This window comes from Cryptotermes secundus, unplaced genomic scaffold (genome assembly GCF_002891405.2).
Source record: "Cryptotermes secundus unplaced genomic scaffold, Csec_1.0 scaffold166, whole genome shotgun sequence".
Taxonomy (NCBI): Eukaryota; Metazoa; Arthropoda; class Insecta; order Blattodea; family Kalotermitidae; genus Cryptotermes; species Cryptotermes secundus.
In genome coordinates, this window is record NW_019720562.1 from 1,205,166 (window position 1) to 1,228,425 (window position 23,260).

The following is a 23,260-nucleotide window of genomic DNA, read 5'->3' on the forward strand; positions in this document are numbered from 1 at the left end:
GGACGTAAGGGACGTAAGTACCAGTGAGCCGGTGAGGTGAGTACCGTTCGTAGTGTTATGTACCCGGGCTCCGCCATAATTATCAGAAAAGAGGTTATGGTTGGGTGCAGTGATGTGTGGGTGTTCTTTTTTTGTTCCGTTTTGAACAAGGATTTCCATCTTGACACATTGTGCAAATGACGAAAAGTGAACTGTGATGTAAAGTACGCGGATTAATTCGTCCAAGTGACGTAAGGTATTGAAATTATTCTGTGGCGGAATAAGCTGATAATTCACTAAAGAGGGACAAAATATTTAACTATAATGTCGGAAGACGAAGAAGTAGTGTTTGAGGTAAATACTGTCCTTTGTAGAGCTGCATATTTTTGTTTTCAACGTAGGACACTTTGCTGAAAGGCGGCATTGGGTAACTCAATATTGTGTCCGATACTTTTGTTTGTATTAATTCATAATTCTGTGTTTGCATTGATTTAACTGCTTTTTACATTGTAACCTTGTGAGTCGTATCAAGTTGAGTTGTGCTAATGACAGTGTAGGTTATTAGTTCGAAATTCTTGTGCAATCAAATTCTACTAATTGAAGTACAGTATTTTATGAGCGTATTCTCCTTGGTTTTACATACGCACAATACCACGTTATGTATTTTTTTAATACCTACCAGCACCGTTTGTAATGACATTTTTATTCCTGTATTTCTTGTTATTTCATTTCATCAATGCAAATTGGTTCTTCTTCACAAATAAATTGAAGTTTTATGGCAATAAGGTACAGGTAAAATTATACCTTTGCTTAGCTAATTAAGCACTACGCCATGAAAGCGTATGGGAGAGTGGCTGTATAGATCCACATTTTCCTGACCTCGGCACTAGCTGGAGGTGAGTGGTCAGCTTCACGCCCAGGCCGCTTTACCCACGGGGAAGGAGCCCCAATTATCCGTTGAATAGGAGGTTGGGTGGACCCCAGAGCCAGTCTGGATGATATGGAGAAGAGAAAATATGTGACCCTACCAGGACTTGGACTCTGACCCCTCAGTCGTCCAACCCGTAGGCAATTGCTATACGTAACATATTTATTTATTTATTTATTTATTTATTTACTTCATATCCATGGATCATTATACATGATATAGGACAAGTCAGATACTTTACAATAATAAATAAGAAAAATAATAATATAATAAATAACACTATAATAATGTACTAAGATAATACAGTGATGGTTCTAATAATAGGACTAATATAATATAACTACACTATCCTGGCTCATAGATTTATGGCAATGCCTTATTAAAATAACACCTTATTTCCTCCATATTTGTGGGATTTTCTTGAAAGTTAATAATAACATTTCACATTTATATCACATATGATAACTCTTGGTAAACAGGCATATAATTTAATTAATAAATAGTAAGAGCAGTTGTTAAATATTGCTGTTGGAGATTTCTGCATGAAGATTTGTATTTTTTTTTTATTTAAAACTCTTTCAACTTCAAGCTTAAAAGTGGCTCATCAGAAATGCAGTCTGTAAAAATGTGGCGCTCTCTGATAATTTTCAGATATGAAAAAATAAAGCTACTAGCTGCAAACAGTATTTCAAATCACTACACGTATTACCTCTACCATGCCTCTATATATATGAAACACTAGTTTACATGAAATCCAACTCGAATACCTTCATAACCAATGCAAATGTACACTCATATAATACAAGAAGGAAAGAGAACTTATACATTNAGCTTAGCTTAACACACACTAGGAGTGTATACTGCGTAACTCTCTTCTTGCAGGAAACAGGACGCCATGTGCTGGAGAAAACACAGCAGGGACTATGGGATATGGAGCCGAGGCGGTGGGAGTGGTGCTGCTAGAAACCAGTGTATCTGGGAGGTCTTGTGACTGGCCAATTCGATCAAGGTTTTCCGTGGTTTTCCTTGGTCCCAGAGCAAATGCTGAGTTGGTACCCAAATTCCACGTTGCACTACATGCTTCACATGCAGCCCCCCCCAATAGTAACATTATGAAACTTATTATACCATAACTACACAAGAATGACATGTCTTATATCATGTATAATGATCCATGGATACGAAATAAATGAAATGAAATGAAATGAAACTTAAAATTTCAAAATGTTGAACTGAAGCAGTGCTTTTATGATAGTTCCATAACATTTAAAATTTATCATCTGTGTTCCCCTTATGAACATAAGTTTACATTAATGTCCTATGAGTATGTATGAGTGTTATTCTTTACCACTAAAATCTAGTGCATATCAATATACTGTTCTGGATCCTGCCTCAGTAATTGACTAAAACTCTCTCCACTCCCACATTGCTTTCAAATTGCTGGCATGCTTCTGTTTGGGAAATCTTGAGTTTGAATTTTGGAATGGAGACTAGCCATCCTAATGGACTTTTCATGGTCTTCCTTGAACATACAGATAATATTTTGTATTAAGGACAACTATAGATAGAGATTTAAGTAGGAAATTGGGTAAAGTTTAGTAGTTATTTATAAATTTCCATAAACCTTTTCTTCATTGGTGAGGGAGTCTGTATGTATTGCCATGCAGTTCAGTATAAATCCACTTACATTTCAGAGGGATGTACTGCCTCTGTTTTTGGAGTCACAAAAACAAGAAATCAGCAAGAAGAAGGTGGCTGTGCTTGCTGCCTGCTTCTTGTCAATTTTATGCTTGGCTTAATCTTCAGCCCTGAAGATGCAGCAGTTCATCCCTCCAAAACATAAGTGAACTTCTACTGGACTACATGGCATTATAATTCCATAAGACAATAATCATCATGGTCACCACTGTGCAAATGGGGGGGAACAGAAAAACATTATGTGTTTGAGGTTTCATTGTAAATTTGAGAACTTTGCAGACATGAACTCATGTACTGCAGAATCTTTTGTCATGGAATGTTACATAGCCTAAGATAAATTGGGTTTAAACTTGTTGTATGCATAATTTTAGCAGAAGTGATTGTAATGATTGGAAAGTGTTTTGTTCCTTATGATGGAAGAAAATATGTTTCACATGAACTGTAGTATTTTCATGCCATTTGCATAGAATGTAGGCTTCCTGAAACGCAGTGTATGACGGTACTTTACTGTATTGTTGATGCTCTGCAAGATATTAGGTCTCTCTAAGATGGTGTCTTTTTAGTGTGTATTATGATTATGGTGTTTCTCATTGAAATCAGTAGGTTAGGTAAGATTAGAGTAGACTAATTTGAAGATTAAGTTAGTGTTATTTTAGTAATCTTGGTGTGCAATGAACTGAGTGGTTTTGCTAAATCATGATTGGCGTTATGATGCTAGTTCAGCTATTGTGGGCAACAGTAATGCATATCCATTTAAGGAATGATTTGCAATCCTACAATTTTACCTGTGTTTCTGTAGTAGTATCCTTTGAAGTGCTTCAGTTGAAACTGTAATTTTATTCCAGGGACATGAGCTTCATCATTACTTATGTCAGCAAGGATTCACAGATTTTGAGGTTGTGAAATACAGCAGTCCAGTACAGGATTCCAAAACTAAGAAGTCTGAAACTTTAAGACATCAGGTATTTTTTGTTTTTGGTCTCTTAAGTTCTAAAGCCAAATGAAATACTAAATATAAATATATTGATGTAACAGTTTTTTTTCTGTTGTACTCATATTATTATTTTGGTCTTGTACACAGCAGCCACTTAAATTATAATATGTTGAATTTTCATCCTTGTAAGTAATTGTCCAAAACAACTTTATGTAGATGAAATCGCCACTCAGAATTGCACAGAACATGGAACAATCTAGGAACTCGGTAGTACGTATGTTTCTCAAGCTGATGCGCTTTTAATTTTTAATCGCTTTGTTAATATAATTCATTAAATTCATTAGAAAATTATGTTACATGGACATTGTGTTATGAGATAAAGATTCCTCATGCTTTACTCTTCAGATGTTGTTATCAACAATATAGAAGCTGGACTGTAGAGAAGTAGCACTGAATTTTGTATGGAGTATTGGTAGGCAGGATTGCAGTGTAACATTAAGATCATTCTGAGTTGGATTTGGAAATTGGTGAACCTCTTTGGGTTCCATAATTGTCTGAATAAATATGCGTTTAAGAAAAAACCCACCAACTCCCCTCATTCCTAAAAGGAAAATAATGTCAAAATGTATTTTTAATCCAACATGTTTCAACATCTCTTCAGCCATCATCAGGGGTTTCATATATTATTATGAAGGTATCAAAATCTTACATTTAATTTACTGATAATGATTATCTTGATATTCTTAATCTCTTTGCTGTGTATTATTTTCTGGCCACTTTCCTAAAATAATGCAATTGTAAGGTAGAAATATGGAGGAAATGGAGCAGAATGCATTTCTGTAGGCCAGTGAATGAAAACAAATGATGCATTGAAGGAAAAAAGATTATTTCTTGATGTGGACTATACAGCAATGGAAGCTTGTTTGACTTCAGTCATTTATTACAATAGTAGGCTTAAAGAAACATATATATGGAAATGTCGATTTTTTGCACTCAGATTTTACATTTTTTGTGATTCTTATACACATCTTCATTGGTCGTGGCTTTTCATCATGGGAGCAATGCTACGGTTTAACCAATTTTACATTTCTTCAAATCTGTGTTTTTCCCAAATTCTCACTCTCTTTTCAGGGTTCTGACTATTAAAATGTACCTAATTTTACCTTACCACATTCTGTTTTGGAAAAATGATAGATATGCTGGTGCTGTTGAGCTCATGTTGAAGTTTGGTCGTAGTAAAATAGGGATATCTTTGCATGTGAAATTTTCTGAATGTTACATGAGTTATCTCAACCAGTTGCAGACACAAACATAATTTCATTCTTACCGATAACACTTAGGTAGCTGCAGCCATTTGTTTTACTGTGAAGTTGATTGTTGTTATCTGTGTGATGCTGAGCATTGCAGATGAATGTAACACTCCATTTCTTAATTGAATTTTTGGTCTGAAATATGAATAGTAAAACAAAACTGAATATATTTATAGTAAATGGTAAAGTTAGTATTATAGTGCAAGTTGGTGCACATATTGGAACACATCGAACAGGTGTCACAGTTGGGACTCTCAGTGTCCATGTTGAATACAGCTGTGAGAAACTATGAAGAAATTGAAAGTGTGGACCTTTCTCCAAACAGTGGAAATCTTTGAAACATTCACAAATGAAGGAACTGGAATCAGCTGTTGATGCATGCCTCATACAATTGTGTGAGTGAGTAAGGTTTCCATAGATATCACCCACCCAAAGGAGGACTTTAATATCACTGCTCATTTAGGAATAGATGACTCTTAGCTTCTAAGGATTGGCTCAGGAGATTTGAAAGGTGATGCACTGTTGCTTCCAGAACTCTGTCAACTGATAGTAGAAGTGTTGATCCAAGAACCATTGAAAGGCAGAAAAATGACAGAACTCTTAATAAGAGACTCAAGTTATGACCTCTGTGGCATATATAATGCTGCAGAGTCAGGCAAGTTTTTCAATATGCAGCCAAGTAATGCCTCCAAGAGGCTTTTGCCACAGTGGTACCTAATCTAAATATTGGGTTACTGTGCTTTTTGCTTGCCTCACTGATGGCAGTGATAAACTTGCACCCTTTATAATTGGAAAGAGACTTCCTGCAAAATACAAAAGGAATACAAATTCTTGAGTATTCACCAATATATATGAAGACTGCTTCAGACATCTGCATAGTTGGGTGTCAAAAGCCATGGAATTTTGCTTCTCATTGATCATTGTGCTGCTCACACAAAGTACACATTTCTCAGAAATGTTAAAATTTTTATTTCTTCCAGCCAGCTCCAGTCTTTATTTTGGGTATCAGCTGCATATTTACATCCTGTTACAGAAAGCTGTTGATTTGGAAGGCTGTAGACATGATAGATGGGGATGCTATGAAGGTGAAGCTGAATGTGTTGTATTCAGTGAACTTAATTTATTTATTTATTTTGTCTCTATAGATCATTGTTACATGATATAGGACAAGTCAGTTACCGTGCATTGGCTGATTACAATAAAATTACAATACTTAAAATTGTTTACAATAGATTACAGTGGATTACAATAGTTAAGATTTCATATAGTGTGAGGTGGAATCCATATTAGGTCCCCTCAGCACGTCAGCTCCCATATGTCCTATTGTACCTGTAGTGGTGATAATGCTTATGGAGAATTTGATGGAATGAGGATTGGCAGGGGAAACCAAAGTACTCGGGGNAAGAAAGGAAAACTGCGCAGTAGGGATTCCCAAACCGATTATTCATGAATTATGTGATTATATTTGATTACTGTTTGTCTCACACGAGAGAAACTCATCCACTTTATAAAAACAGTGATCGAGTAGGTAAGTTTTCAAAGCGTTTTTGAACTTATATAGTACCGGTATTTCTTTAATATATCGTGGCAGATGATTTAGCAGTCAGAGTCCTACATTGTTAAAGTTGTTCTTGCATAGACTTGTATTACATGGGACAATGTGCAAGTCATCTTTTTTCCTTGTGTTATATGAGTGTAATCCTGAGTTGGTTGTGAAATCATTTTAATTGAATTTTATGTATATTAGCGTTTCGTATATGTACAAAGATGGTAGAGGTACGAATCGTGTTCTGCCAGCCTCTGTCTACTCAGCATTTCTAATTCCTCCCAGTGTTTTACCTTTATGAGTGCTTGCTTCCGCGTTGTCAGCGCAGCTGTGCTGAGCCAAAGCATTCTTTTGCCAGGCTGTTTGCCTTCCGCGTTTCACAAACATGGACCTTGTCAGTATGAAATCTTTTTAACAATCCAAACATAATGTCGATGCCCCCCTATTACATTTGGAGCACAACAAAGGGCATTCAAGTTGTAGTTTTTGAGGATGATGGAAGGCTATTGCTATTGTTTTCTCTTTATTAATAGTTAATCGATTCCTCTCAAACCACTTTGTGATTTTGTTTATTGTTTCATTTGTTTTCCTTTGAATTTCGTTAGCGCTATTTCCTGCTATAAAAATGCTAGTATCATCGGCAAAGACTGTAGGTTTCCCATGTTCTGTGCTGGCCTCCAGGTCGTTTATGTATAAAAGAAACAACACTGGTCCCAGAATGGAACCTTGTGGGATGCCATAGCTGATGGGTCTCTTTCGGGATAGGTAATTAATGTTACGATTAGTTTTTTGCATCTGTATGTAATTTCTACCACTTGTTCTCTGTTTTCTAAGTATGTTTGAAACCACCTTAGTGTAACCCCTCGTATTCCCATTCTTTCCATCTTTCTTAGCAATATATCATGATCTACTAGGTCGAACGCTTTTGATAAAACCAAAAATATCCCTATACTCGTTTCTTCTTCACCTAGTGCTTTGTAAACCCTTTTTGTAAATTCTGTGATTGCTATATGTGTCGATTTTCCTTTGCAGAATCCATGTTATTTATTGTTGATTATGCTGTACTTATTTATGAATGATAAAAGTCTATTGTGCATAATTTTTTTATTATTTCAGAAAAAACCGAAATTAATTACACTGGCCTGTAGTTCCCCAACATCTGCAGTACAACCTTTCTTATACAAGGGTTTCACTTTTGATATTTTTAGTTGGTCGAGGAAATAACCAGATGAAAATGACAGATTTATAATGTATGTTAGAGCATTTACTAGTTGATGACATTTTTTAATAGTGACCTCTGGAATATCGTCAATGCCCATTGATTTTTTGTTACCCAGTGTTTTAATTATGTCTACCACCTCCCTTTCAGTAGTTGGGGTTAAGAACATGCTATTGCTGTTGTGTTTTATTGTGTTGATCCTGTCTTCATTGTTTTGTGCTGTCCGATTGTTACTCTTGATGTGCTGGGCAGTGTTAATATAGTAGTCATTAAAAACATTGGCTATAACTTTTGGATCTTGTATAGTTGTTCCATTCACTCCTAATTCAATGTTCTTTGGAACTTTTTGCTGACTGCCTAATTCTTCTTGATTAAATCTCACATGGCTTTTGATTTGTTCCCAGATGGTCGTATTCACATGTTGTTGCTTAATTTTTTAGCATCACTGATAATTTTGTTGTATATTTTTTTGTACTGGTTATAGTATTTTCTAAGTTCTTGAAATGTATTTCCTTTTTTAATTAAGCTATGAAGAGTCCTAAGTCTTTTTCCTGATACCTTTATGCCTAAGGTAATCCATTTATTTTTTTGCTGCTTAATTTTTACCCATTTTTTAGGCATAGCTATATTGTGGTAGTACTGAAGGATGCCTAAAAATTCATTGTATGCATCATTTGCCTCATTTTGTTTAAGAACAGGCTCCCAGATCTCTTTTCTTAGTAAATAGTTTATATATGGTATGTTTTCCTCACTATAAGATCTAGCTAATCTGTAATCTTTAGTTATTCTACCTTGTCCTTTTTTGTTCGTATAATGCATTTGTACTTGTAGTATTTGGGCATTATGGTCAAAGAGCCCTGTTTCCACCACTTTAAAGTTGTATTCCCATAAGCCCTTATTTATTTTTATTTGGTCTATGGCTGTTTGGCTTTTAGGTCATCTGACATACAGATGCATGTCAGATGATAACACCCACTGCAATCAAGAACTGCTCTTTGAAGTTTGGTTTTAGGATTGAACACGTTAGCAGTAGTGTGAAATTTACTGAAAATGAACGGTATGACAAGCATAGTTACAGTCTTTTAGAGCAGAGCTCGAGGATTACTTAATGTATGACAGTGCTGTCAGTGTTAATGGAGTTAAGGCTGTTGGCCAGGTATTGGATGAACAGTTGACTAAGTCAGAAGATGAACAGACAGAGGAAGAGGAAGTTTCATGAGATAAATTGACATTCATGGATGCACTGAAAGAACCAGAATTAGCAAGAAAATATACTGTGGGTTTTGATACTGAGAACAGTGTTATTGTGATATGCAGAAAAGTTTAAAATTAGCTGTGCAAACTGTGAGTTCAAGGAAAAAAAATAAACAATTTGTTTACATTGTTAATGTGTTCAGACATGCATATTTTAAATGACATGCATTAGTGTGTTGAGATGTGCATATTTTAAATGGCATGTATAAGTTATGGTGTAAAGCAACCCATATTTTCCTTTATGTTACAGTGTTTTCATTTCCCTGATTTCACACTTTTCTTAATTTTATGTTTGGTTTAGGTGGTTCCTGTGAATGTGTAAAATCAAGATTTTGGTGTATATGTAAAAATAGTTATGTGCTTGGAAGTCCGTAGAATCATGTCCTATGTAATATCGATTTTAAGGCCACACCATAGCTGAAGCAGTTAGTCGCTGGCTTCCCGCCACTGTGGCCTGGGTTCAATCCCAGGTTTGGTCAAGTGGGATTTGTGGTGGACAAAGTGGCGCTAGGGCAGGTTTTATCCGAGTACTTCACTTTTCCCTGCCAATCTTCATTCCACCAATTGCTCCACAATCACCCTCACCTATCATCTGTGGCTGGTACAACAGGCCAGAAGTAGCCACAGTACAAGGGACTTAGTCCCACCCCACTGGCAATAAAAAAACATCCATTTTAAAATTTCCCATATATGAAATTCTTGCATTTAATCTGTTTAGGTAGTGTTGCACTTAACCAATTTGTTCATCTGTACTTTTGCATGAAAGTTAATTTAGAATATACCTCATTTCATCTTATAAATTGTCCACAAGTTTTAAAAGATGAAATATAATATTGCATTGGTTTTAGGATCAGTATTAAAAAATGAAGAAGAAGAAAATGGAATATCCCTAACCTATGAAGTTATCTAATGGTGAATACTTTGTTTACATTATTGTGGTGACTTTACAAATGCTTTTCTTTTTTCTAGTTGTGGACACTGTTTAAAGGAGCAATACAACCCTTCATACCAAAATGGCGGATACCAGATATGAAGGTATATGAATGTGATTTTCAGTAAATTTATTTCATCCTTGAACCATATAATTACCCATCAGTAATTATAATAGGGCCACTCGTTTAAAACTGTGGTATATATTGGACCACTATACTAATAAATGTATGACATTACTGTGTTTTTGAAAGTCATAGTATAGTGGTTAGTACTCATGCAACAGCTTTCTGTTTTGAGTGGTTATCAGTTTGAATCTTGGCTAAGCAAGGCAACTGGCTATCCTGGTAGGTTTTCATGGTCTTCAGTTCTTCCAGTGAATTGTTTGAATAATATCTTTGTACAGACCACAACCACTTTGTAAATGTTATTATTGTGTGTACATTGGAAAAATTATTGAAGAAAGTCTTCAGTTTTATAAACAGGTAGGAGAGAATAACTGTCAGTATNTTTATTCTGTGTACATTGGAAAAATTATTGAAGAAAGTCTTCAGTTTTATGAAGAAAGCTCCCTTCAGTTTTGCAAACAGGTAGGAGAGAATAACTGTCAGTATTAGGAACTGACAGGGACTGATCTTTATAATACAGCTGTGATGTGTGATGTTGTGTTATGAATTTAATGACTTTTCTGGCCTTTGTTATTGCAGTTTAATCTCTGTAGTGGATCAACAATTCAACAGGCATTGGCCTAATTGCTATTGTTATCATCATCATCATCATCATCATCATCCATCATCAACCGCCGCTTTGTTTATATTTAAACAGTAGTGGTGTTTTATTTTATTTTATTTGTTTATAACTATTATCACTAAGAAATTGTATATGTGTCACAAATTTATTGGGTCAGAATCATCATCGGGGTATTTTTTAAATATGCATTCCTTGTTCTGCATTTTGACATATTCAGTGGGAAACTAAATTAGGTATAGTGTTACATTTATATGCATATACTAGAGTTTGTTTCATTTACAGAAACTAGTGCCCCTTCAGTTGGAGATAGAAGTTATTTTGAACAGTGGGTTGTTGTTGGAAGATGATAGTCACTTTTTGGAAAATCTTGCTCTTCCAATAGATGTCATCAGTACAAAGCCATTATGGTGAGTTAATGGCAGAATAATGATACAATTTTGAACTTACTGAAAGGAGCTCAGACTTTTAAGTACATGTTGTATACTGTGAAATCAGGTAAGATTTTAGAATAGATCAATATATTCTTGTTGATGGCTTAGTTTTGTTTTCAGCCAGAAATGTATCTAGACATTCCTTGGGAAAGAATAGTTCTAGTGTTCAGAATAGTAATGCAGCATATTTACTCAAAGCAGGAATTGTGTAGCCAAGAGAAAGAGCCATCACTAAGCAGTGTATGCACACAACAGTGGAGGAACTATTGGAAGCGATGTTTTCCATGCGGTCAGTGCCAAGGGCATGTAAGAGGACCCCGTTGACAGCTGAAGTTGGATACATTCTGTAACTGAAAGTTGGTAGATGGATCGATACCTCATCCCCCCAACTGTCAAGAGTGCAGGCATGCCAAGAAAGAGATGCAAACAAGAAAGTCACATAGAGTGCCCAAGATTACAATGGGAAGGGTGTTCTCTTCCACACACACCACCCCAGGACAATTCTTCACGGTGGTGCTACACAGCAACAGCAGTAGCCTCAGCTGCCCTCAGTTACACAGGCTTGTCATGCCATAGTGGTAGAAATTGGCAGTTGAAAATCAGACCAGCCTTGGAGCTAGCAGCTGGAGGAAGTACTGGCTGAAGTCAGTGGTCTGATTATGAGGTTGGCGTGAGATGGTTGCCTCCCTGCAAGGATATGAGCTCAGAAGCAGAGGATGGAGTGCTCTATGAAGCAACATGACTTAGGCACCAGTCTGTGCATGAGAGTGATCTGTAAAATGTAGTTGGTCCAGCTGGGAGCTAGCAGCTGAAGGAAGTACTGCCTGAAGCAAGTGGTCTGATTATGAGGTTGGTGTGAGATGGTAGCCATCCTGCAAGTACATGACCCAGAGGCAGAGGAACGTTGGAAGCTGCTATCAAGCAGCATGACTGAGGATACTGGTGTGTGCATGTTAGTGATCTGAGAAATGTAGTCACAAACTATAAATATGTGCAATAAAGCTGATTACCAATCAAAGACCCGTCTGTAGTCACTCTGATGCTTTACAATAAATTGGAATTCCTTGAACTCTGGAAATTATATGTATATTTTGTGACTTCTTGTGATGCTGTGATTATTTACGATATTGTCTTCTCTTCATCTTTTTCCATATGAAACCTTATTTCTGCAATTCATATCACACTCCACCTTGTCTAGTTCTTAACAGCTTCAGCTTTTACATTTGTTTGTCTTTCATATTTGTTCTCTATGAGATCAACAAAACAAAAACAAACTCCGTGATTTTAGTCCACAAGTGAACTATACCGACCGAGCGACCGCCGCTTGTCGGCGAAGTTTAGGGCCAACTTTTGCGGATAGAGAATGTCGTGTGGTCAGCGCAATGAATCCCCATGACCGTTAATTTCAGTTTTCTAGACTGGAGCTGCTATTTCCTTGAAATAGTTCCTCAGTTATCTCGAGGCTGAGTGGACCCCGTTCCAGACCTACTACTTGCCGGGAATCGAACCTGGATCTCTGGCTCTGTAGTCAGGAGTGCTGACCACTAGACCACTGAGGTGGTCATTCTTTATGAGATCACTTGATTAAAATATTGTTTGTACGGAGACTGAACCAAACTATTATGTTGAAACACACATTTGAGGTTTCTTTGGGATGCAGTGGTTTTAATAATGTATAGAGGAAGAACTTAAAAATGAGGGTTTAATTGCTGAAGTTGTTGAATTTAGATCATTAACAGTGAATGTTAATTAATGGAAAACTCTCAAATCGAGGAATATTAAATTAAGTTCCACTGCATTTAAATTCATTTAAATCCTAGCTACATTGTTTAATAATTTATAACTGCTTGATTAAATTGTATGGCATATCTGACTTCCCTTGATACTTTGAGGTGTGACATGGCTGACATTGGTGTAAGGTGCAGATACATGTGAAAAGATAGATTCTGAATGTTCTGTTTAAAGGCTAAACTTCTTTTATGGATAAATTACAATAACTGATCTGCTGTTTTTCTCTTTTTTTTTAAATCCTAATTTAGTTCTGGACACCAGACACTGATAAGTGCTGTATTTCATCTCATCTTCTGTGCATATTTCAAAACTAAAATTTATTACTTCTTTCTACGGTCTGTTATTCACAGTGTTACATGCAACACCAGATCCCACAAAACTTGTTAAATTTAAAAGTTCACTACATGTTTTGGTCAGTACGGCCATCATCAGGTGTTAAGATTTCTTTCATGAGGAAACTACTTTTTTCTGTTCTTAATATATATGCAGATCCCTTCGATGTGCTTGTGTGTTGTAGTTCAACTTGGCAAAACATTCAGGAACAAGACATGCAGCAAAACACACAGCAAGGAAGAACAAAAGCACCAACTCCAACACACAAGTGCGTCAAAGAGACCTGCATATATATTAACAACAGAAGACAACAGTCTCCTCATCAGAAAAGTTTAACACCTGATGATGGCCACATTGGCTGAAACATGAAGTGAACTTTTAAACTTTTAAAGTTAACCTTTAACGTCCAAAGTGCCCCGTTTGTGCCAGTAATGAGTACAGTCCTCGTGGCCAAAGTACCCCGTTTTGGCCAGTCGGGCATTTAAATTCTGCTAGTGGAAGAGCATGCACACGCCACTAGTAGAAGCACATGCACAGTCCTAAATATTTATTTTTATATGTAGTAATTACCAGACAAACCTGAGTAAAACCCTAATAGAGGAATTAAAATAATGCCTAACTGAACAACAACAAAAAAGAGTATACGTACGAGTTATGCCCAAACTCATCCACGAGCCAGTACTTTTATTGCAGATTCTGCAGATTAATGTGTTAAAAATATATTGTAAAATTCAATGTACATACCTTTTTTGTTGTTATCTGCTTGATGTATATACATGGTGCAATCCAAAAGTTCCCGAAATATATTAATAAAAACTATTACATCTTACCTAGATCTTATTCTGCACCATCACCTTCAAAGTAGTCCCCTTGGGAGTGCATACACCGATCCCAGCGTTTCTGCCACTTTTCAGATGCATCCTGGAAGTCTTTCTTTGTTAGGGTGTTTAGTACCGTCTGGGTTTCCACTTGAATTTTCTCAACTGTATCAAATCTTCGCTCCTTCAACTTGATTTTCATCTTGGGGAAGAGAAAGAAGTCTCATGGAGCTAAGTCTGGCGAGTACGGTGGGTGGGGACAACTGCCATCTTGTTTTTAGCCAAAAATTCCTCCACAATGTAAGCCGTATGCGATCATGCGTTGTCATGGTGGAGTACCCAGTCGTTCGTGCACCACTTCTCTGGACGTTTTCTCCTCACGTTCTCCCGCAAACGCCTTAGAACATCGCGATATAACTCTTTATTCACTGTCTGACCAGGAGGGACGAACTCCTCATGAACAATCCCGTCAATATCAAAAAAACAGATCAACATGGACTTAATGTTGCTCTTGACTTGTCGAGCTTTTTTTGGCCGAGGTGAAGAAGGGCTCTTCCATTGCGACGATTGCTGCTTGCTTTCAGGGTCGTAGCCATAAACCCAACTTTCGTCACCAGTGACAACCTTCGAAAGAAAGTTTGGATCCTCTTGAAGCTGTTGCTGAAGTTCCCTGCAGACTTCCAAGCGATGCTGCTTCTGTTCATTTCGCAGCAGTCGTGGCACAAACTTCGCCGCAATCCTCATGTTCAGTTCCTCTGACAAAATTCGTTGACATGTACCATAATTTAGTCCCAAGGTGTTACAGAGGTCTTGGATGGTCAGTCTACGATCTTGCAGAATCAAATCCCTAACTTTCGCGACATTTTCTGGTGTGGTGCCAGTTGACGGCCGTCCCGAACGGTCGTCATCATCAGTCAATGTTCGGCCATTTTTAAAACGCTTATACCAGTTGTAAGTTTGTGACTGGCCTAAACTGTTTTCACCAAAAGCTTGCTTCAACATTTGGTGCGTTTCTGCAGCGGTTTTCCCAAGTTTGAAACAAAACTTTATACAGACACGCTGCTCTCTCAGGTCAGACATCGCAAAACCGCAAACTCATGGAAACACAACAATGGAAATACGTTCACCAACAATAAACCCAACCACTCAACTCGACGCCGCTTGCCACACTGATTCAAGAAGGATGTGTGAGGAGACACCTAGCGGTATTTCGATGTACTCATGACCATTCGCGCACAAAATTCAAATTTCGGAAACTTTTGGATTGCCCCACATACATATGGGCTGAAATGAAACTACAGTATTCGATTTCACTATGAACGCACAGAAAACAGATCACACTCTGTATCTCGGCCACGATGCAACTGTCTGTTCATGACCATAGAAAGGGCAGTAATCTCTTGCAGCTATAACAGAAGGTCTTAGCACTGAAGAAGAGACCGTCGAATTGTTCCCTCTAGCTTTCTCTTGAATAGTCATGCTTTCATTATTCTGTCATTAGTTAGAAGATTCGAAAATCTGAAGAATATAACAGATGTAAAATTTGCCAGCAGAGAACCAAATGATTTTATTGCTTCCATCTGTTTCATGACACCAGGGACTGCTAAAATATGTCAAGTGTTACAAGCAGGAATGAATTTATAATGCAAAACAGCTCTGTGAGGAACAGGGAAACCATTTTTACAGTACGCATCAAAATTAAAAGAAAAAAATGAAAANACTTTGCATAAAAATTTTCAAATCTTCTGTTATAATATGCAACACTGTATTCTTTGCTGATACAAACAAAGTTAATTCCATCCATTTATCATAAAAATTATGTTAGATATAACATTTTTAAATGCAGTGCTTAAAATTGTTTAAGCGCCCTAACAGGAATGGACATTTAAACACAGAGTAGCAATGGGCATTTAAATGTGCACCAGCAGTGGGCATTTAAATAAACTTTGGCCAGCTCAAGCGTACCACCATTTCAAATTTCCAGTGTTTAAAGGTTAATAAGTTCTGTGGGATGTTGTGTTGCATGTAAGACTGAATAATAGGCACTGAGTGAAAAGTGCAACAAGATATTGAAATATTATATTATTCTTTGTAGGACTGAACTGTCACTGCTCCATGGGATATTAGTTTGTGGTACGATGTTCATGTGGAAGAAAGAAGTGATTCATGGGCTTTTCCCATTATACTACTTATTTCTTGCTGCAGAACATTTCCTCAGTAATTGGTACTTCTCAGTGCAAAGAACCAGGATGTCTGGTGCTGTGAAAGGATTGCTCAGCTGCTGTAAAGATCTGTACCTCCTTCAAAAGAAATCATTGCATTTTGTGCAAGAGAATGAGCTTCTCTTCAGAGGATTCACTCTGTAAGTCACAAACATCAAATTTTATAATAATGTTTATCATTATTAGGAGACTAAAATAGATTCACTTGATTAATAATGAATTTGTTAACCATTGGCACATTGTAAATGCCATTTAAATTCCCAAATTTGCAGTCCCAGAGGATTTATGGAGGTATAGCAAGAAATCATAACTTTGTGACTTCCTACTCAGGACAAATATGAACAGCTCAATCAGTCATCAGAAAGACAAGTAGGATACTCAGTTTTTGGCACCAGGGATGTCACTGATGCAAATATGTACAGCTCTACCATGATTCCAGTGTTTGCAGGAACACACAATAATACTTCATATATGTAAAATAAATAGCTCTGAATTCACTTTCATAGTGGATGGAACTCTCACACCCTTCTTATTTTGTAATCAGCTGCTCCGAATAGTTCACTCTCAATGATAAATTTCAGAACACAACCCCCCCACACACACACAAACGTGGATCAACATTGCATTTCAGGCTTGGCATTTTTGTACATTTCTTGGTTGGCTTCCTTTCATATGTTACAGAGCAAAGACTTCAAGTTCAGCATTGCGCTTGGAAAGCTCACTTTTACCTTGCCTTGCTGAGAGGTGGTATGTAATGTCAGGTCTAAGAGTGTCAATTTTTCACTCCACATTTGAGGCAATAAATGTCTTGCAGAATGCTACACAAACACTTGTGATGATGTGTCCACTCTCTGGCCAGTTGGATAGAAGGAACCATTATGCAGCATACCTAACTGCAGAAGAAATGGGAATTGAAGGACTTGACACTGCTGAAAATACTGAATTTCCCCTTGAAATACTGAAGGTAAATATAATTATTGATACAAATACTTAAGGTCTGATCATTTAATTTTTAAGAACTTTTATATGTAGTCTTTATAAATAACATAATATGAAATTTATGTATTTTAACAGCAAGTTCCCTTCTTAAGTATAATTTATTTGCATGAGTCTTTGATAATGTGAAGATTGCTTACTGTCTTCAGGTGTGTAACACCATGGAGTCTGCTAGAAAGACATTACTGTTTCAGAGGAACCTGCTGCATCCATCTTCTACCCTGAAGATGGAGGCATCAAGTTCATCTAAAGGGTTGGCACTTTTCTAGTATGAGGTGTATTGGAAAGTTCCCAGACTAGGTCAAGAAAGAAATATTGGCTTAATTTACTCAATTTTGGCTGCCATCTCCTTCAAAATGATCTCCTTTGGAACATATACAGCGATTCCATCATTTTTCCATGTTTCAGAAGCACTGTGAAAGTCATTTGCCTTAATGCTATTGAGTACCACTTATGATTCCCTTTGGATGTTAGACATTGTTTCAACACTTCCCTTCAATTTCACTTTCAATTTGGGAAACAAAGCAAAATCACAGGGTTGTAAGTCCGGAGAGTAGGGAGGATGGGGAACAGTAACCCCTGTTGTTAGTTACAGACTCTGTGGTTTCAGGGCCCTGTGAGAGGGCATGTTGTCATGACGAAGGAGCCAGTTGTGGTTGCACCAAAGTTGTGGTCTTTTTCATGACACATTTTCTCTCAAGCATCTGATAATGTTAAGTAAATGTCAGAGTTGACCATAGTGTTAGGAGGAACAAGATCACGGTAAACCATTACCTTCCCTTTGAAAAAAAACAATGAGCATGCTGTTTGTTGAATTCCAGACCTGTCACACACTTTTTGCTCTTTGTGATTGTGGGCTCTTCCACTGTGACGATTGTTGCTTTGTTTCTGGATCATAATCATAAATCAAACTTTCTTCACCCATTATGATCCTGGAGATACTCATAAAAGTTTGGGCCTTGTTAGCCGTCTGTAATAGCACAAGACACATGTTTACTTGTCACTGCATTTGATCGTTTTTCAAGAGTTAGGAAACACACTTAGCGGCAGTGCAATGCATGTTCAGATTTTCTGTTAAGATCTGGCAAACCCCATAATTGATCCCAGTGGTATCTGTGAGCTCATGCATTGTTCAGTGACAGTCTTCATGGATGAGTTCTCGACTTTTTACAACATTTTCTGTTGTTTTGCTGGTGCTTGGTCATCCTGAATGTTTGTCATCTTCAGCTGATACTTGACTGGCCTTAAACATGAATGTCACTCAGAAACCACTGTCCGGCTTAAAGAATGAAGCATTTCAAGGGTTTCAGTTGTGGATTTACTGAGCTTCCTGCAGAACTTAAAGCAAACACTTTACTTGATTTAGCCATCCATCACAGACAAAACGAAACATGAAGTTGGAAAAGGACTCATGTAAAAACAATTCGTGTTTACAGCATGGTGTCACATGGCAGACTGATGCAATAGGCTTGCAGAAGTGTGACCTTGGCCTCCCCTCTCATCTTTCACAAGGCTTTTTAAACAATATCAGTCAGGGAACTTTCCGATAAACCCCTGTATATTACATAGCAGCACATTCCAGAAGACAGTATCTACGATAACATCTGTACTGTAACATCCTGCTGAATTTGGTTCGATTGGTTGCATTCATCTGTCTCCTATATCCTATATATGCAACATGCAAGTGGTGCTGTTCAACTGTGTCATTATTTATTTATTTATTTATTTATTTATTTATTAGTTTGTAATGAGATATTTCAACCATCATGTTGTCATACTATGGTGGTTACTTCCATTATTTAGTTTATCCTGTGAGTTGATAACACTGTGTTGTATGCATTGTCGTTGTATATATGAAGGGAGTATTGATTTGAAAATAATCTTGAAATTAGCCATAGTTATTGTTAAGATGATGTTCAACTCAACACTATTTGACGTTCTCACTTGTGTTGTTTCTTTTTCTGTTGTTCGTTGGATTTTTTTATCATTTTCCTGTTGTTGCCTAATATTTTGTATGTAATATAATATGGTAGTATAGGTACTTTTATGGGTTTGGGACTGCCTATTATATATATATATATATATTACCACAGTCAATAAGTTCGTGGAATGGCCACAAAGCGTCATTGCAGTGCACTGCAGGGGATAGATTGAGGCACGATATGATGCCTTGTCGGTTCATCTCTCGTCACAAGAAGAGGCAGTTGTGTGCAAACAGTGTAAGTAGAACTATGACCTCTATTGTGCTGCAATTAAATGCAAGTGGCAGAAATTGAAAATATGGCAGTTTGAACAATGGGCAAACATCAAGTTCTGCTAAAAACTAGGAAAATCCCCTAGCAAAACATTTGGCATAAGAAGAATTGGCTGTTGCTACACGACAACGCCCCTGCACATCGCTCTGTTCTTGTCCAAGAGGAACTGACAAGGCAACAGGTCACCGTTTTGCCATACCCTCCCTACTCACCTGATCTTGCACTATGTGATTTCTTTCTCTTTCACCGCTTGAAAGCAAAGCTATGTGGTCATAGATTTGAGTCGTTTGAGGAGGTGGTCATTGCCACAAGAGACACTGTGTGGGAATTTCCTGCCAATATGTTTCAGCAATGTTTTCGGCAGCTATATCAACGTTGGCAGGCTTGCATAGTGGCCAACGGCAACTATTTTGAGGGCTGATGTGGATCTGTGTAAGTGTATGTGAATACCTTGTAATATGATGCGATAAAACCACATTCCATGAAGTTAATGACTTTACCACGTATATTGTAACGTGTTTTAGATGCTGGAGACGACGTTCGGATTGTTAATTGGTTTTATTAACAACCTACAAGTCGTAACTACAATTAATTATGACACCGTTATGGGTTTACACAATTTACAAACCCTACACACTAATCTCTTCACTCTATCTTCAGTAGTCTTCACATATTTACAGTATAACACGGCAGCTATACAAGTGTCACTGAATTACACACTCCCAATTCACAATGCCTTCTCAGTTATCACCAATATCACTAATTATCACACATAAAATCTTCTAATCATGTATTCAGTTCTTCTCGCAACTGACTGACTTCTGTTCTGCCGAATACTTGTAACTCATACTTAATACTCAGTACTGCCAGAATCAGAGTCAGAGTCAGAGTTACATTGCGACTGATGGTCAGTCAGTCAGTAAGTCTCGATGACCAGATATTAATTATTATCGTTTGACAGTTACAGTCTTGTTTCTGTGGGGCGCCTTCTCTGACGAGAGGACGGGTGTGTCTTTTGTATATGCTGCTGGCTCTTGCCAGCGCAGTCTTTCTCAGGTCCGAGTCCCTTGGGACTCGCGACCATAATTTACTATCTCAGAATTGAGACTTGAGAGAGAGAGAGAGAGAGAGAGACACACACACACACACACACACACACTTACAGATCATCTTCAGAGGGAACATCAATACTTATTTGGAAAAGTGTTCGCTGCTCCTTATATAGGCTCGGCATGGACCACATAGAAAACACATTGCTGCTCGGCAACAGGTATCAGGTATGTCTACTCATGCATTGCCTAGCAATGGACGCCCTATTGAGGAGGGGGTTTACCAAACGCTGCACAGCAACGGGATGAGTGTGGGTATGTGACGTCACTCTCACTTCCTGTTGTGCCATCCAAGCCTTCACAGAGTTGTCGCCTAGGAATGTGCAAATATGATCCGAAACTCTCACGTTGTACGCATTCCCCGAGGCCTCTGTGGCTCAACAGTTCCTGCATAGAGCCAATATGCCACAATATATATAAAGAGTTCTGATAATTTTATATGAAGTATTTGGTGATGCTGAATTTGTGGTTCCCCCCCCCCATTTGCTTAGTATGCTAAAGAATCAACTTTGTGTTCTTTAAAATATTGGATTATAGACAAAGACCAGAAACTCAATAATCTCAACAGTTTATCAATTCACAAAAAAGAACATACAACACGTGTAACTACCTGAGAGTAACTACATAATAGTTGAAACATCTCATTTTTTGAACCAACTAATTACTATCCAATGTTTATTAGTGAGTTTGTGATTAATTGATAAATAATTACACAGCTGAACAGCACTACTAGCATGTTCTGTACAAGTGATGGGTGAATGTAGCCAGCTGTGATAACTTCATGGCTGTATCTCTGTTTTCAGAAACTGCACCAAGTTTATGTTCTTCTTCAATCAGAATTCCTTAGGCGTCTAGCCCTCTGTTTTCTAATGAAGTTTTGGAAAAATATGGGACAGAATATACTGCCAGTTTCCACTCTTGTAATTGATGTGTCTGCTAAATGCTCTGAATGTTTTAGTAATTTGAATCAGGATTATAAATACTTTAGTTGCTATGGTTTAAATGCTATTAATGAATATTATTCAAAAATACCTAAAAGGAATTCTTGGAGATATTATGGTGCTTATGTTGGAATACACAGTGCACGCTTACATCTACAAGGCATGCTGCATAGAACAAAGGAGATGGAGGAATTACTAGAAACTCAGACTGATGAAACTGAAGTTGCTGATATTGATACACTTTCTAAAAATGTGACAAATGTGCTGACAGATGTTATCACAGAAATTTGTTCTTGTAAGAGTTGTCTTGAGGTAGCAGTAAATCAGCTTACAATACTGAATCAACCAGCTATACCACATTCAACCCCCAAAACTTCTGACCTGTTGACTGAGAATAGCAGTAAACAAACACAAGAGCCTATTGAAGTAGGGTTTACTGATTTAGATCCCCAAGTAGAAGATGAAGTTTTTGAAGCAGTAATCAGTCATGATAACCTGGGCTCTGGGTCTGAAGATGAGGGTGATAGTTCTGTGACTCTGGATGCTATAGATCAAGTTAAACGTCAGATGACAAAGGAGTGTTCTGCTAGAATGCTATTGGAATTGAAGACAGTTCTTGTTCATAAGTCACAGGAATGGGAAAAGAGAGAAGCCAAGGCACTGAAGAACAAAGTTTTACGAAGTGCAAGAATGGCAAATATTGAAGATAGAGGTGATGTGGAATCATCAGGCATTGCTTTGCAGTTTGACTGTGAGCATGACATTGTGCAGGAGATCAATGGAGAGGAGTCAGAAACAGCAGGTGGGTATGTCAGCCAAGGGGAACAATCAGGTGAAGGGAAGATTGTTGGTTCTGCACCAGAAACTGTGGAAGTTGGCAGTAATGTTGTGAGTGATGATCCTTTCATTTCATTAGTAATGAAACCAGAAGAGAACTGGCCTTTGCCAAGATTTGGAAGAGGGAAAACATATAGTTCATTGAAGTCAGGTTCTAGTTTGGTACCTTCAAGTAATGCTGAAATCCCTGACTTTAGAGCAGAACAGGTTAAGACTTTGATTGTTGGGGCTGCTACAGTTCAACCCAAATATCTTGTGTGTAATACTGATGAAGAAACTTTCAGTGACTCAGGTGATGACTGTAGCTGCAACGAGTCTGAGAATAATGAACAGTAAAGTAAGATAATAGTGTTTATTTATGTGTATTATTTTTTAAACATGGAAGGCTATTTTGAACAGTTATGTAGCAGCAGTCATCAGGACTAACTCTGTTTGAGTGTATTTGACATGAAATAACGATAAAATAAAATATTTTGTCATTTAACTTGACTTTTCATTATAAACTTATTATGTTGGGCATTGTGATATTTAAATTGTACAGCGTTTCGGAAACTGGATCTGCTTCCATCATCAGGTACAAAAAAGGAATGGCTCTTACTCAGTTGGCCTGTTAAATAGAGCTTCTTTCTATTGGTGGGGGTTTCAAGGTGCCATTTCAGAGTCAGTGGGTCCTGAAAGTCATGACTCAAGCTATAGAAATGTTGTGAAGGGAACATAAACTTTCACAGGTTTCAGAATTGCAAACAAATGACTAGCATATCAGAATCTGAATTGGCACTAAGAGAGCAGGTGAGTAATTGTGACTTCTTATGTATTGCAAGATATACTGATTGATAGAAATTATCAAAAAACTCACAACAAACATAAGGACACGCAGAAATGAAGGGTCCAACACCTAATCAACAACAAGCCCAAAGATCAAGCAAAGACAAGAAAACCAGTCACCATCATACACCCTTGAAAATGATGGGTATGATAT

General features: G+C 37.4%; 1 protein-coding gene across 3 annotated transcripts; it reads left to right on the forward strand.

Moving 5' to 3' along the window:
• Positions 1-22,765, forward strand: LOC111868200 (vezatin). 3 transcript variants are annotated; one of them, XM_023858644.2, is made up of 7 exons: positions 1-333; positions 3,451-3,567; positions 9,838-9,903; positions 10,831-10,955; positions 16,017-16,283; positions 16,825-17,107; positions 21,307-22,765. In XM_023858644.2, exons 1-7 carry the CDS (start codon positions 304-306, stop codon positions 22,615-22,617), a joined length of 2,199 nt encoding a protein of 732 aa, XP_023714412.1. In that variant the 5' UTR covers positions 1-303; the 3' UTR covers positions 22,618-22,765. The 3 variants fall into 3 exon arrangements, with proteins under 3 accessions (XP_023714412.1, XP_023714419.1, XP_023714427.1); XM_023858651.2 differs by lacking the exons at positions 1-333; positions 3,451-3,567 and adding an exon at positions 6,298-6,377; XM_023858659.2 differs by lacking the exons at positions 1-333; positions 3,451-3,567; positions 9,838-9,903 and having other exon boundaries at positions 10,838-10,955; positions 16,127-16,283.
• The last annotated feature ends 495 nt before the right edge of the window (positions 22,766-23,260 follow it).

Excerpts from the sequence above, each read along its gene's own strand:
- LOC111868200 (XM_023858644.2), top strand. The coding sequence starts at position 304 with ATGTCGGAAGACGAAGAAGTAGTGTTTGAG. Across the intron at positions 9,904-10,830 it reads GGCGGATACCAGATATGAAG|AAACTAGTGCCCCTTCAGTT; the intron begins GTATATGAATGT and ends TTTCATTTACAG. Across the intron at positions 10,956-16,016 it reads ATCAGTACAAAGCCATTATG|GACTGAACTGTCACTGCTCC; the intron begins GTGAGTTAATGG and ends TATTCTTTGTAG.